Here is a 15,242-nt window from a genome sequence, read left to right as displayed (position 1 = left end):
GTGTTACTGAATTTGGTGTTTTGTTTTGTGTTTATTATTTCTTTGAAAATCGATTCAGGACTCCTTTAGGTTGTGTGAAGAAATACGTAAACGTAATAAACTAACTAATCTTAGCTCTTCCTCAGGATTTATTCCAAACCTACGGCACGTGGAAATTAAACCGTTTAAGCATTAGATGGCACCATTGTCTTCCCTTCTGGCATGCCAATAGTCAGGCCGCTCTTTGGGCTATCTCAGGGCTGGCAAGAGTGGGGAAATGGATTGTTCCGCAGTAAAAGGAGATCTTTCCAACAGCACCATGAGGGAGGACTAGAGAAGATATCATGTAAGAATAACATCTAGTGGATATCTCATCTTGGGAGAGACCACTTCAAGGAATCTTAATTTGAAACAGGGTATCTCCCCACGTTTCTGCGTCAGTTGCTTCGGTCTACAGGGATACGCGTTACCCACGAGGCATGGAACAACCCATTTATAACAGGAAATAGAGGTAGACAAGTCCTCTTAGGAAATCCAAAGACAGCAGAAAGCTTATCGACTTCAGCTCTAACCTGCAGATGGACAATGGAGTTTGAAATTTTCTTCGCGAGAACGCAACGGGTACTTCACGCTAGCGCCCGCTCTTGTTTTTCTGTCTCTCCCCCCGCTACTGGCAGGTGGTTGCTTCTATCCAGTTTGAATCTGCCGGAGAAGGGAGGGGGCGGCCACACCAACGAACGCCCTAGAAACAGCGGCGGCTGTTTAGAGGCGGCCGGACAACATCTGCCGGGCTGTCCCCTCTCCCTCTGTCACCGCCCCCCGCTCTCCCCGGGAGAAGGTGAGAGGGCTCTTCCCGCCTTTTCCCGCGTGTCCTTTATTAATGGCGCTCCTGTTCGCTTCTCTGCCCCCTCAGTCACCCCACAAAGGCTAGGTGGAGGGGAAGTCTCGCTGGTCACGCGCTGGCTTTTCTCCTCCTCTCTTCTGCATATGCAAATATATACATAGGCCAGTGAGTGCCTGGAACAATCCACGGGGGGGGGGGGGCTGCCACCTCAGGTCGCCATGGCGCACCTTTTAATTTACAACTGGTAACGCAAAAGGGAATTCAGGGACAGACGTTTTTGAGGACCGATGCACGAAGTGTTATCCTGAGGTGGCTGTTGCAGGTACGCATGTGTACACACACAGAGTTTAGAGAGAAAAAACTCTCCAAGCCAGCCTTCCTCAACCTGGTTTCCTCCAGATGTTTTGGCCTACCACTCCCATCAGCCTCAGCCAGCATAGCTAATGGTCTGGGATGATGGGGGTTGTAGACTAAAACATATGGAGGGCAGCAGGTTGGGGATAGCTGCTCTAAACAATGGGGCTAAAAAAAGTTACCAAATGCAAGAAGTCCATGACACTTGTGATTCATGGCATGTTGTTGTTTATATTTTTTCAGTGTGTGTGGGTATGTATTTGTACACATTCAGATTTTTTTTTTAAATTAAACTAAAAATAGAAGGGTGGGAATCAAATGGTACCCATTTTTCCAGGTGGACATAAGGGAAGTTGTGGGTAGCCCCTTATAACCATTTCTTCAAAGTGCTCCAATACTTGCTTTCCTCTTCCCTCCATTCTTTTTTCTTTTTGTATTGTGTTGATTAGATTGTGAACTTGTGGGCAGGGACTGTCTTATTATCTTTTAATATATGTACAGTGATTAGAGAAGTTATAATTGTCTAATAATAAGGTACACATCAAGGAGAGGAGGGAGTACTGGGACACGACGTCAGATGAAATGCAAACTACACTACCTATCTGTGCTACATGCAATCACAAAGCACATGAAAATTAGCTGCTAGGATATACTGAGTTGATGATGGCCATTAGTCTTAGAAAATAGTGCCTTTTCTATACCTGTTTGCCTAATCTGGCTTCAGAAGAACAGATATTCCATGCCTTCAGAAGTTGCTCTGATAGTTCATCTCATTTTTTTAAACCTGTGTCTTCCACTAGGAACATCATGCCTAATTCTAAGGAGACTACCTCAAGTGACTGCAATGACTCTCAGAACACAGACTCTAATCCCAGAAAAACGAGGGAGCGTGAAGACAGCAATGGTGGAGACATGCCCAATCCCTGCTCACCTGACATTCCACCTTGTATGTGCAATTCTGATTGAAGGCTGGAAACATCTGGTGTCATTTGTACTTAGGGAAAAATAGCACACCTCAAGAAAAAAGTTTTAAAAAGTGTTCATCCACAATATACAAAGTCTCCCCCACCCCTTTGTGGCCTAGAATGAACCCCACAAAAGCACTCCACAACAATTGGGCTGTAACTAATGTCCAAATGCCTGGAAAATTAAGTATGTTTTTGCTGGGTGCTTTGCCAGATGGCGCGAGTCAAGAGGGCTTGATGAGAGTGTTCCATAAAAACGTGGCTATCATAGAAAAACCCCATTCCCGAATTGCCATCCCCCAGGTTACTCTCTGAGGGGGTCACACAGAGAAGACCCTCTGTAACTGATTCTATAGGTGATTAGTGGTGTTGGAAAGACCTAAAAGTACTTTGACAATCAATTTGGAATCTGAAGTAGGTTATAAACTTCTACAGAGGTGCTTCAAGTATAAATCTTACAAAGTAAGATTTGGAGTGAAGCAAAGAGTTTAGGCTAACATGTATGATGGTGTGTAAGGCCCCTGCGGCAGAGACTTGTTTATTTTTCATACAGCATTTCATAGAGTGGTATGTGTTTAAAAGCAGCTTAAATTCAGATTACCGAGCAACAAAACCCAGACCATAAGAACAGCCAATTTGAATCAGAGCAAAGGCCTACCTAGTCCAGCATTCTGTTTGCGCAATGGCCCACTTGATGTCCATGGTAAGCCCACAAGTAGAACATGAGTGCAATAGCACCCTCCTGCTTGTGTGTCCAGCAACTGCCATACAGAAGCAAGGCACCAAATACTAATACAAAATATTTACTCTACCTTTGGACTCTTTTCACGCTATTGGTCCATCCAGCCCAGTACTACCTACTCCTGAGTGGTAGCAACATTCAGGCAGAGGGGAGGGCACATTCCTTTTTGTAAGGTTTATGATAATGATGTTGGGACTCTTTGTAAGTTATTATTAATACCCCATTCTCCTGTTTAAAAAACACACAGTCAATAGCAGGTTTTAATTAAGGTCTGCACAATTTATGACCTACCAGGTCAAACAGCCTAGCAGCAGATTGATAAGCCTCTTGTTTTTACAGCTTCCCTAGAACTGCAAAACCACAGTGTCGTATGTGTGTCACTGGTGAGCTGTGGGTTCGGTTGGTCACAAGTAGTGCATGTATTTTTAAAATAATTGTGTCCAAAATAAATAACTTCATTTTTCCTTTCTTATATAAATATTCCTATCTCCTTTGGTGGGTAAAGTAAGTGCCATTCTATATTTTTTTATGCAGCCAGCCCTCCCCAAATTCTTTCTATGTCAGAGCTCATGGAAACAGCCAATGAAGTCTCAAAAATGACCATAGCACATGAAATTGTAGTAAACCATGACTTCAAATTGCAAGATGTCAATTTCTCACCGAGCAGGTAGGTTTTATTACTTTTCCCCATGCACCAAAGTTTCCAGTTAAATGTACAAATGTATATTTGGTAAAACTGCAGCATTGAAAAAAAGCAATTTTGATTGCTTTAACTCCTTTGTGGCTTTTTATATATAGAAATAATGCCAAAATATTTTTGTTTAAACTGAATGTGTCAGTTAACTAGAGCACGTGCAGTGAAGTCTTATGCATAATTGCTCAAAACATCCCAACTGAGTTAAATAGATTAGCGCATTTTTCTTTCCCCTTAATTGAAAGGCTAGCATTGGCTAATATTTTCCATGAGTGTGTCTTCATAGAATATCTAAACAATATTTAAACCTGCTCCTGCAATATTGTAGTGTTTTAAGGATGGAAACAGGTGCAGACTAAACACACATTTTCCTGATGTGCAGTGAAATACAGTGTCTGTACGATAGAGTGCAGTGTTCGTACATACTGTTTGTTTCTTACGCAGAAAGATACTTCTCAGAACAAACATCTTGTGTGAAGTGTTCCTAACCCAGTCTTCTAATCTGCTACTTAACTACTTAACCTGGGGTGGGTAGAAATTAGTCCCTCAAAAGAGCATTTGCATGACAAGCTGCAACTGCCTCATGTAAGGCTTTAGAGAGGTATGCATACAGACTCCACAAAGCAATATTGTGTTAACACAGTACAACAGTGGGGACCTGGCTGACATACTTTCTTTGTTGTTGTTCAGTCGTTAAGTCGTGTCCGACTCTTCGTGACCCCATGGACCATAGCACGCCAGGCCTTCCTGTCCTCTGCTCTCTCCCGGAGTGTGCTCAAGTTCATATTCATCGCATCAGTGATGCTATCTAGCCATCTCATCCTCTGCCGTCCCCTTCTCATTTTGCCTTCAATCTTTCTCAGCATCAGGGTCTTTTACAGGGAGTTTTATCTTCGCATTAGGTGGCCAAAATATTTGAACTTCAGCTTTAGCATCTGTCCTTCCAATGAGCAGTCAGGGTTGATTTCCTTTAGGATGGACTGATTTGACCTCCTTGCAGTCCAGGGGACTCGTAAGAGTCTTCTCCAGCACCAAAGTTCAAAAGCATCAATTCTTCGGCGCTCAGCCTTCCTTATAGTCCAGCTCTCACAGCCATACGTTACTACTGGGAAAACCATAGCTTTGATTATACGGACATTTGTCAGCAAGGTGATGTCTCTGCTTCTTACTGTGCTGTCTAGGTTTGCCATAGCTTCCCTCCCAAGGAGCAAGCGTCTTTTAATTTCATGGCTATAGTCACCGTCTGCAGTGATCTTGGAGCCCAAGAAAATAAAATCTGTCACTGCTTGCATTTCTTCCCCTTCTATATGCCAGGAAGTGATGGGGCCAGATGCCATGATCTTAGTTTTTTTAATGCTGAGTTTAAAACCAGCTTTTGCACTCTCCACTTTCACCCTCAACAAGAGGCTCTTTAGATCCTCTTCGCTTTCTGCCACTAGGATGGTATCTGAATGAATCGGTTGTTCCATGTCTGGTTCTTACTGTTGCTTCTTGACCCTCGTACAGGTTTCTCAGGAGACAGGTAAGGTGGTCTGGTACTCCCATCTCTTTAAGAATTTGCCAGAGTTTGTTGTGATCCACACAGTCAAAGGCTTTAGCATAGTCAATGAAGCAGAAATAGACTTTTTCTGGAATTCTCTTGCTTTCTCTATGATCCAGCAAATGTTGGCGATTTGATCTCTAGTTCCTCTGCCTCTTCGAAACCCAGCTTGTACTTCTGGTAGTTCTCGGTTCACGTACTGCTGAAGTCTAGCTTGTAGAATTTTGAGCATAACCTTGCTGGCATGTGAAATGAGCGCAATTGTACGGTAGTGTGAACACTCTTTGGCTTTGCCCTTCTTTGGGATTGGAATGCAAACTGAGCTTTTCCAGTCTTGTGGCCACTGTTGAGTGTTCCAAATTTGTTGGCATATTGAGTGCAGCACTTTAACAGCATCATCTTTTAGGATTTTAAATAGCTCAGCTGGAATACTGTCATCTCCGCTAGCTTTGTTGTTAGTAATGCTTCCTAAGGCCCACTTGACTACTTTCTACTCTGATGTTAAAGCGCTATTACAACAAGAAGAAAACCTAAGCTACATATGCTGCTGGCCCAGTGCAGCACTAAGTGCCTATATAAACAGCTCATTTTCTCCCCCTCTCCTAGCTTCAAAAAGCTAGTACTTAAAGCATGTATTTCATGATGGGGTGCAATCCTATGCATGTTTAGACAGAAAGAAGTCCTACAACTCCCAGCATTCCCCAGCCAGCATGGTAAGCTGGAGCATGCTGGGAGTTGTAGGACTTTATTCTGTCTAAACACGCACAGGATTGTGCCCTTAGAGAAGAAATACCTAGGGGGTCCACTATAAGTAATTCTATTTCAAATTGTGGGTGGAAAAAATGTTAAGGGTAATTGTTTTTGACTCATTACAGTTTGGAAGGTAGTGTAAAAGAGACATTGCACAAAGCTTTTTGGGACAGTCTGAGAGAACAGCTCTCCAGAATGCCACCAGACTATTCCCATGCTATCAAACTACTTCAAGAAATCAAAGAGGTGAGTTATAAGGTGTGTGTGTGGGAGTCATTACTCATGCCTCACAGCAACCTTCCCCAATTTGGTGCTCACCAGATGTGATGGACTGCAACTCCCATAATTCCCAGCCAACATGGCCGTGCTGGAGTGTGCCAGGCTGCTGTACAGATTTACCTTTGTAATATGCAAACTGTTAGTTTAATCTTTATGTGGCCATACATGGGGCTGGAAGTAAAATAATGAGGAAGTTCCAAAACTGAGTAACTATTAGCTTGAGGAGGGTTGTGTTTTTTTTTAACTGGAAGATGATTCCTTCTATACAGGACACATACACCCCACCTTAAACAAAGGAAATTAAAGATTTGTGGATTGCTATTGCCCATAATAAATAACAATTCCAAGCAAGTAGCTTGTCAGATGTACCTCTCAAGTTTGTATTTGCCACAAATGCATATGCAATCTAGCTTTTGAACTTTTGTGGGATGTTTGTTTTCATATCTGTGTCCATAGTAAGGGTAGTCAGCCATTCAAAGTTATTTTCTCTGGTCAGCCATGTGTGAAATCAAGCTAGCTTGGAAGATAGAAAATCAAATCCCCCTGCTCCTTTTAAGTTGTGGCAGTAATTGAAGCTATTGCATAGTTCCAGTATGTTCTGGAACTTCAAGACTGCAGAGCAATTTAAACATTTGCTTGTACCAATGGCAACACTTTATTCTTATGTAGGCCCTGCTGTCCCTGCTTCTGCCCCGGCAGACTCGTTTGCGAAGTCAGATTGAAGACGCTCTGGACATGGAGTTGATAAAGCAAGAGGCTGAGCATGGGGCTTTGGACATTCCTAACCTCACTATGTACATCTTAGGTACAATGGCAATGCTCTGTGCACCTGTTAGAGATGAAGAAGTACAGAGACTACGAGTCGTGGCAGACCCAGTTCATCTGCTCAGGTGGGCACCATTGGCTTGGACAAAGGTAATTCTATAAAAGTAATATATACTTTATTAAAATTATGCTAATGCAAAATGTATCATCTTGCTATCATGGATGTGCATGATCCTTGCCGTTTTGGTTGTACTTCATAGCTGAGCGTGGGTAAGGGAAGGTGTGGAAATATTTGTTTGTTGTATTTATTATTTGGCTTTGCTTAAGGATTCTAAAGGTATAATATGTCTTGATATTCAGTCCATTGTCTTTATCACTAAAACATGGCATAGACCTGATTCTGACATAGCACTAAATGCTGGCTTAGAGTTATGTGCAGGAGCAGCAATGAGCCTTGGGCTAACACACTCCCCTCTCTGGCATGGCTGTTAATGCAAAATGTTCTGCTTCCAGTTTTAAACTAACCAGTGTTTCTCGTCATTTTTGAACTAGAGGAACTTAGGTTAGTTTAAACTAACGAGTCAGGATCATACATGTTTGATTGTGGCTTGCTTGAACAAACCATAGTTTAAACTAACTAGAATTGCCCTGCAGATTGGGTGTAATGAGAAATTCTAGTTAGTTCTAAACAGGAAGGGAAACCCTCCAATATCCCTTTTGGCCATGCTGGAGAAGGAGAGTGCATAAGCCTAAAGCTCGCTGCTGGTAGTGCACACAGCACTAAACTGTGGGTTTAACATTACATCTGAAAGGAGACAATGTTGGCAAATTTGGAGCCAAGTGCCGTCAGTATGCTGATGACACACAGCTCTATCTCCCTGTGACATCTGAATCAGGAGAGATGTGCAAGTCCTGGACCAGTGCCTGAACTCAGTAATGGGCTGGATGAGGGTCAGTAAACTGAAGCTGAATCCTGGCAAGACGGAAGCCCTGTGGGTAAGTGGTTCCTGAGTCTGGGAGATAAGATCATTGCCTGTTCTGGGTTGCACTCCCTCTGAAAGAGCAGGTCCGTAGTTTGGGGGTACTCCTAGATCCATCACTGTTGCTGGAAGCCCAAGTGGCCACTGCAGCTCAGAGTGCCTTTTATCAGTTTTGGCTGGTTTACCAGCTACAGCCTCTCCTGGACAGAGATAGCTTGGCCATGGTGGTACAGGCATTAGTAACCTCAAGACTGGATTACTGCAATGCGCTCTATGTGGGGCTGCCCTTGAGGCTGGTCCTGAAGCTGGAGCTAGTGCAGAATGCAGCAGCTCGGCTGTTGTCAGGAGCTGCCCCTTTTCAGCATGTAACTCCTTTGCTGAGGGAACTGCACTGGCTGCCTATTTGCTACTGGGCCAGTTTTAAGGTATTAGTACTAGTGTACAAAGCCCTAAACAACTTGGGACTGGGATACCTGAGTGTGCACCTTCTTCTTTACCAACCTGCCTGGTCACTGAGGTCATCGGAGGGCTTGTTCCTGGTGGTTCCACATGAACCTAAGGCCCAGTTGGAGTCCACCAGGAAAAGAGCCTTCAGCCTGGTGGCCCCCTTCCTGTGGAATTCCCTGCCTTTGGAGGCCAGGCAGGCGCCAGTTGCTTTCGGCACCTCCTGAAAACATTGTTATTTCGAGCCTTCCCTGAGTGAACACCTGCAGTTTATTAAGTTAAGAATCTGTTCTTTTAAAATGTTTTAATTGTTTTAATTATGGATATTTATTCTTTTATCTTGTTCACCGCTCTGAAATCTTTTCTAAAAAAATACTTTTTATTCTATTTTTTATCTTTATAAATGAAATAAACAATGTTGTTGTTCATTCGTTAAGTCGTGTCCGACTCTTCGTGACCCCATGGACTATAGCACACCAGGCCTTCCTGTCCTCCACTCTCTCCCAGAGTGTGCTCAAGTTCATATTCGTTGCATTGGTGATGGTATCTAGCCATCTCATCCTCTGCCATCCCCTTCTCCTTTTGCCTTCCATCTTTCCCAGTCTTTTCCAGGGAGTTTTCTCTTCGCATTAGGTGGCCAAAATATTTGAGCTTCAGTTTCAGTATCTGTCCTTCCAATGAGCACTCAGGGTTGATTTCCTTTAGGATGGACTGATTTGACCTCCTTGCAGTCCAGGGGACTCGTAAGAGTCTTCTCCAGCACCACAGTTCGAAAGCATCTATTCTTCGGCACTCAGCCTTCCTTATAGTCCAGCTCTCACAGCCATACATTACTACTGGGAAAACGATAGCTGTGATTATACGAACCTTTGTCAGCAAGGTGATGTCTCTGCTTCTTACTATGCTGTCTAGGTTTGCCATAGCTTTCCCCTCAAGGAGCAAGCGTCTTTTAATTTCATGGCTACAGTCACCGTCTGCGGTGATCTTGGAGCCCAAGAAAATAAAATCTGTCACTGCTTCCATTTCTTCCCCTTCCATATGCCAGGAAGTGATGGGGCCAAATGCCATGATCTTAGTTTTTTTAATGTTGAGTTTTCACCCTCAACAAGAGGCTCTTTAGATCCTCTTCGCTTTCTGCCACTAGGATGGTATCGTCTGCAAATCTGAGGTTGTTGATAATTCTCCCGGCAATCTTAATTCCGACCCGTGATTCATCCAACCCGGCATTTCTCATGATGTACTCTGCATATAAGTTAAATAAGCAGGGCAACAATATGCAGCCTTGTCATATTCCTTTCCCAGTTTTGAACCAATCAGTTGTTTCATGTCTGGTTCTTACTGTTGCTTCTTGACCCTCGTACAGGTTTCTCAGGAGACAGGTAAGGTGGTCTGGTACTCCCATCTCTTGAAGAATTTGCCAGAGTTTGTTGTGATCCACACAATCAAAGGCTTTAGCATAGTCAATGAAGCAGAAATAGACATTTTTCTGGAATTCTCCTGCTTTCTTCATGATCCAGCGAATGTTGGTGATTTGATCTCTCGTTCCTCTGCCTCTTCGAAACCCGGCTTGTACTTCTGGTAGTTCTCGGTTCACATACTGCTGAAGCCTAGCTTGTAGGATTTTGAGCATAACCTCGCTGGCATGTGAAATGAGCGCAATTGTACGGTAGTTTGAACACTCTTTGGCATTGCCCTTCTTTGGGATTGGAATGCAAACTGAGCTTTTCCAGTCTTATGGCCACTGTTGAGTGTTCCAAATTTGTTGGCATATTGAGTGCAGCACTTTAACAGCGTCATCTTTTAGGATCTTAAATAGCTCAGCTGGAATACTGTCATCTCCGCTAGCTTTGTTGTTAGTAATGCTTCCTAAGGCCCACTTGACTTCACGAGGATGTCCGGCTCAAGTTCAGTGACCGCACTATCATGGCTATCAGGGACATTCAGATCTTTCCTGTATAGTTCTTCTGTGTATTCTTTCCACCTCTTCTTGATCTCATCTGCTTCTGTTAGGTCCCTGCCTTCTTTGTCCTTTATCATGCCCGTCTTTGCACAAAACGTTCCCTTGAGATCTCCGATTTTCTTGAAAAGATCTCTAGTCTTTCCCATTCTATTCTTTTCCTCGATTTCTTTGCATTGTTCATTTAAGAAGGCCTTCTTGTCTCTCCTTGCTATTATCTGGAACTCTGCGTTCAGTTGGATATATCTTCCCCTTTCTCTCTTGCTTTTCACTTCCCTTCTTTCCTCAGCTACTTGTAAAGCCTCATCAGACAGCCACTTGGCTTTCTTGCATTTCTTTTTCTTTGGGATGGATTGAGTTGCTGCCTCCTGAACAGTGTTACGGATCTCTGTCCATAGTTCCTCAGGCACTCTGTCTATCAGGTCTAATCCCTGAAATCTATTCCTCACCTCCACTGTATATTCATAAGGGATATGATTTAGGTCATACCTGAATGGTTTAGTGGTTTTCCCTACGTTCCTCAATTTAAGCTGAAATTTTGCAACAAGAAGCTCATGATCTGAGCCACAGTGAGCTCCAGGTCTTGTTTTTACTGACTGTATAGAGCTTCTCCATCTTTGGCTGCAAAGTACATAATCAATCTGATTTCGATATTGACCATCTGGTGATGTCCATGTGTAGAGTCGCCTCTTGTGCTGTTGGAAAAGCGTGTTTGCTATGATCAGCGTGTTCTCTTGGCAAAACTCTATTAGCCTTTGTCCTGCTTCATTTTGTACACCAAGGCCATGCTTGCCTGTTATCCCGGTGATTTCTTGACTTCCTACTTTAGCATTCCAATCCCCTATGATGAAGAGGACATAATTTTTTGGTGTTAGTTCTAGAAGGTGTTGTAGGTCTTCAGAGAACCGATCAACCTCAGCTTCTTTGGCCTCAGTGGTTGGGGCATAGACTTGAATTACTGTGATGTTGAATGGTTTGCCTTGGATTCGTACTGAGATCATTCTATTGTTTTTGAGATTGTACCCCAGTACTGCTTTTCCCACCCTTTTATTGACTATGAGTGCTACTCCATTTCCTCTAAGGGATTCTTGCCCACAGTAGTAGATATGATGGTCACCTGAATTAAATTCGCCCATGCTTGTCCATTTGAGTTTGCTGATTCCCAAGATGTCGATGTTCAATCTTGCCATCTCACGTTTGACTACCTCCAGCTTACCTTGATTCATTGATCTTACATTCCAGGTTCCTAAACAATATTGTTCTTTACAGCATCGGACTTTGTTTTCACCACCAGACACATCCACAGCTGAGTGTCCTTTCGGCTTTGGCCCAGTCGCTTCACTCTTTCTGGCGCTACTTGGAAATACCCTCTGCTCTTCCCCAGTAGTATATTGGACACCTTCCGACCTGAGAGGCTCATCTTCCGGCGTCGTATCTTTTAGCTTTGTGATACGTCCCATGGGGTTTTCTTGGCAAGAATACTGGAGTGGGTTGCCATTTCCTTCTCCAGTGGACCACATTTTGTCAGAACTCTCCGCCATGACCTGTCCGTCTTGGGTGGCCCTGCACGGCATAGCTTATGGCTTCACTGAGTTACGCAAGCCCCTTTGCCACAACAAGGTAGTGATCCATGAAGGGGGAAATAAACAATACCAACAACCTAATCAATAACTACAATTTCCCAACAATACAGTATTCTTAAGAGGACACAGCAATAACGAAAGAGAAAAAGAACAAAAGAAAACAAGAAGGAGAAGGAAGGAAGGAAGAAAAACCCATAAAAATATAAAAAGTTATTTAAAAGGATTAAATTTAAACTCCTTTACACAGAAACTTCAAATCCCATTCTACTTAAAAATTATACCTGTAACATTTGGCAATATTACAATTCAATACAGCATAAATAATCAACCTTAAATTTCAATATCATATCATCAGTGTTACAGCAAGGAAGCAGGCCTACAATTCATTTCCAATAACCATATATTGCCCTTCAGCTAACATGTAATAGTAAAACTTAACAATTTAACCAGCCAAAAATCTTACTAACCAATAATAATAGTAATAATAATAAAAAGGAAGAAAATTTAAAAGGATAAATAATAATAACAAATCACTAATAAATTTTATAATGCTATATAATAATAAAGCTTAAAATCAACCTCACAACAATCACTAATATATTTTGTACTAGATATATAAATGAGTGTGCACAATTCTATACACTCTCAGACAGTAAATTTAAGTACAGTATATCATATCCATTTTAAAAAGAAAGGATTTAAAGAAAAGAGAAAGAGGGAGAAAAATGAGAGAAGAAAAAAAAATCTTTGGCCTAGCCTGAATCTTCCAGACTAAACATAGCCAGTTAGCAAAACATATTTGTAGATTCCAGTTTATGGTGCTGGAACAGTAATCTCATGTGATTTTCCATTTAGCCACACCTCCGCCATTTCATGATTTAGAAACTTCATCTGACCTTCAGAAAAAATGCAAAATGTAGCAGGATATTTTAAGTGATATTGTAAGTTCATTTGTTTTGCCATATTTTTCGCCTTGGTAAATTGCCTTCTTTTATCAGCAACTTCTTTGGTGCAATCTGGAAATAGCATAACTTTATCTTGTATCCAAAAAAGGTTTCCACCCTCTCTTGCCAAATGCAGGATATAATTTTTTTGTGGAGATTCTTGGAAATTGGACTATAATCGTATAACCAGTCCCTTTGGCATTTGACACATGGAATGCCTGCTCAATATCAAATGAATAATCAGATGGCACAGGGAGTATCTCATGCAGGAACTTACCTACAAAAATAGACAAATTTACATCAGGTAAATCTTTAATACCAATGATACGTACATTTGTCCTGCGCACAAAAGCCTCCAGCTGAGAAATTCGAACAGAAAAATTGTTGAAAAAAGCTTGTAACGTAGTCTCATTCCGTGCCACCTGATCTTGCAGCTCGTTAACCTCCGCCTCCATTTTTTTGCCAAGAAATTTTGATAAAATCCACAGCCCCTTGCAGGGCAGTGATGGAATTTTGGATTGTATCCAACTTCTTAGCCTCTCTTAGGACAAAGTTTTTATCAGAGCAAGTAACTCCTCTGTATTTTCGCTTCTCGGAACCTTTGTCAAGAGAGTGTGTGTGGGGGGGGGTAGGCAGAGATCCTTTTTTTCGCCTTGGTGTAGTCATCCTTCTCTTCAAAAAGATCTTGCAGGTACTTAAATATTATTGATATTTCTTAATCCATTCCTCAAATATTGTTGGTGTTTCTTAATCCATAAACTGCAAGGGAGCACGTCAGCCCTAATTTCTCCTAATTAGATAGGAGGTTCAACACAGCTTTGAGCGATGATTAAGCTCTGGCAGACTAGCCCCGGAGTCTAGCCCCCCTGCTACTATGCAGAGAGAGCTATTCTTCCAAAACTTCATCCAGAGCTGCTCCTGCCTCCTCTTTTCATTCCAGGGGAGAGATGAAAAGGTTTTTCAACCTTTTAAAAAGCTATTTGAGATAGTGTCCCACGGAGGCTCTGCAGAATGCTGCAAGGGCGACATTGGCTTCGACTGGAAGTCACTGCTCTGAAATCTTTGATGTGGAGCGGTATTGTAATATTGTAATAAATAAATAAAAAGGCCAAAAGACCAGCTATTCCAACCATCTAATATAAGACAGGACCATTAAAGAAACATTAACCCCTCACTTTTTGGCTAAAGAACAGAGCTGAGTAATGGAATTGCCCCTATGGCTGGCTGGTTTCTTTTATACATTGGGGCTTGCTTGTTTTTTAAAGCAAGTTTGTGGTTCAAAATTGACATAATTTGTTATGCTGATGTCAGTATTTAGCTTTGGGCTTTATTTGGTAAGATAAATGGAGAAAAGGTAGCTATAGCAACAAAGGAAATGAGGGGTTGTCATGCTGAAAAAGGAAATAGGCCAGTAGCAAAACTCCCAAGTGTATAGCAGATGGTACCTTCACTTCCATTTTTTGCTCAACACCTAGGACAGTTAAAACAGTGTTAAAACTACATCGTAGAGCACCAAGTACTATGTATATACAGTATATAAATCTCATTACAACACACTTCCTTTTTCTTTACAGTATACAATGCCTTGGAGATATTTGTTCATGTTCAACAAGCACTCCATTTATGCATCACTGTGACCTGTGAAGGGCAAGAGTAAACCAGAGTGTTTTGGGGTGTCATCTACTGAAAAAAAGCATTCTAAGATAATCTTTCAATATATAATTACTCTGTGATATAGCACTATGTCTCTTTCCCTGTTGAGTAAATTTCTTACATTATATAGATCCTATCTAATATTGCTTTGGTATATCTAGGTATAGCAGCAACCTCCTCTCCTTGAGTTGACTGAGCTGCTTCTGTTTATGTTATACTACTTCTATGATGAGTAAGATGAATAGTAGAGTCTTAAATAAGCTTATTCATCAGCGTAGAGAGAGTATGTTGTTGTTTTTTGCCTAGAAGCTCTTTAGTGGGACTTTAAAAAGCAGTAGTTAAATTGAATTAAATCTGTAGCAGCCGGGAATTAAATTGAATGTTTTAAAAATATGGCTTATTTAATACTCTAATGAATCCTCATTGCTAGAAATAGTGGTTTAGCTGCACTGACAATTAACCTTATCCTTGTTGTCTATGGTAGAGAGATCTTCCGAGTTCTGGACTTAATGAAAATGGATATGGTAAATTTTACCATACAAACCCTTCGACCCCATCTCCAGGAGCATTCTGTCCAATATGAGAGGAAAAAATTCCAGGAGCTCCTGAACAAACTACCAGGTGGGTACTGAAGAGCATATAAAAAAGCTTTACTAGATTTTTGTTGAGGAGGATTAACACATGCCACAAGTGAGCCCTCCATGCACATATAATATAAATTATTTGATGCGCTTCCGCCAGGATTTGAAAACCTGCCTGTTCAGGTGGG

The 15,242-nt window shown here is 41.9% G+C and overlaps 1 protein-coding gene across 7 annotated transcripts in view; it reads left to right on the top strand.

Moving 5' to 3' along the window:
* Window positions 1-230: 230 nt before the first annotated feature.
* The window catches only part of TCP11 (t-complex 11), a 29,184-nt gene continuing 14,172 nt past the window's right edge, over window positions 231-15,242 (top strand). For 3 of the 7 annotated variants that reach the window (XM_084853047.1, XM_084853044.1, XM_084853050.1), the window contains exons 1-6: window positions 687-817; window positions 1,978-2,123; window positions 3,419-3,551; window positions 5,994-6,114; window positions 6,817-7,037; window positions 14,958-15,094. In XM_084853047.1, the coding sequence (XP_084709173.1) occupies window positions 1,985-2,123; window positions 3,419-3,551; window positions 5,994-6,114; window positions 6,817-7,037; window positions 14,958-15,094 (751 nt within the window). In that variant the 5' untranslated portion in view covers window positions 687-817; window positions 1,978-1,984. Of the gene's footprint in view, window positions 601-686; window positions 818-1,012; window positions 1,146-1,977; window positions 2,124-3,418; window positions 3,552-5,993; window positions 6,115-6,816; window positions 7,063-14,957; window positions 15,095-15,242 lie in introns of those variants that run through there. The other 4 variants (XM_084853045.1, XM_084853048.1, XM_084853049.1 and 1 more) reach the window with 4 other exon arrangements.

The sequence above is a fragment of the Heloderma suspectum genome, chromosome 4 (genome assembly GCF_057233095.1).
Source record: "Heloderma suspectum isolate Gila_16-S chromosome 4, 16-S_ref, whole genome shotgun sequence".
NCBI lineage: Eukaryota > Metazoa > Chordata > Lepidosauria > Squamata > Helodermatidae > Heloderma > Heloderma suspectum.
This window is presented reverse-complemented; position numbering and strand designations above follow the sequence as displayed.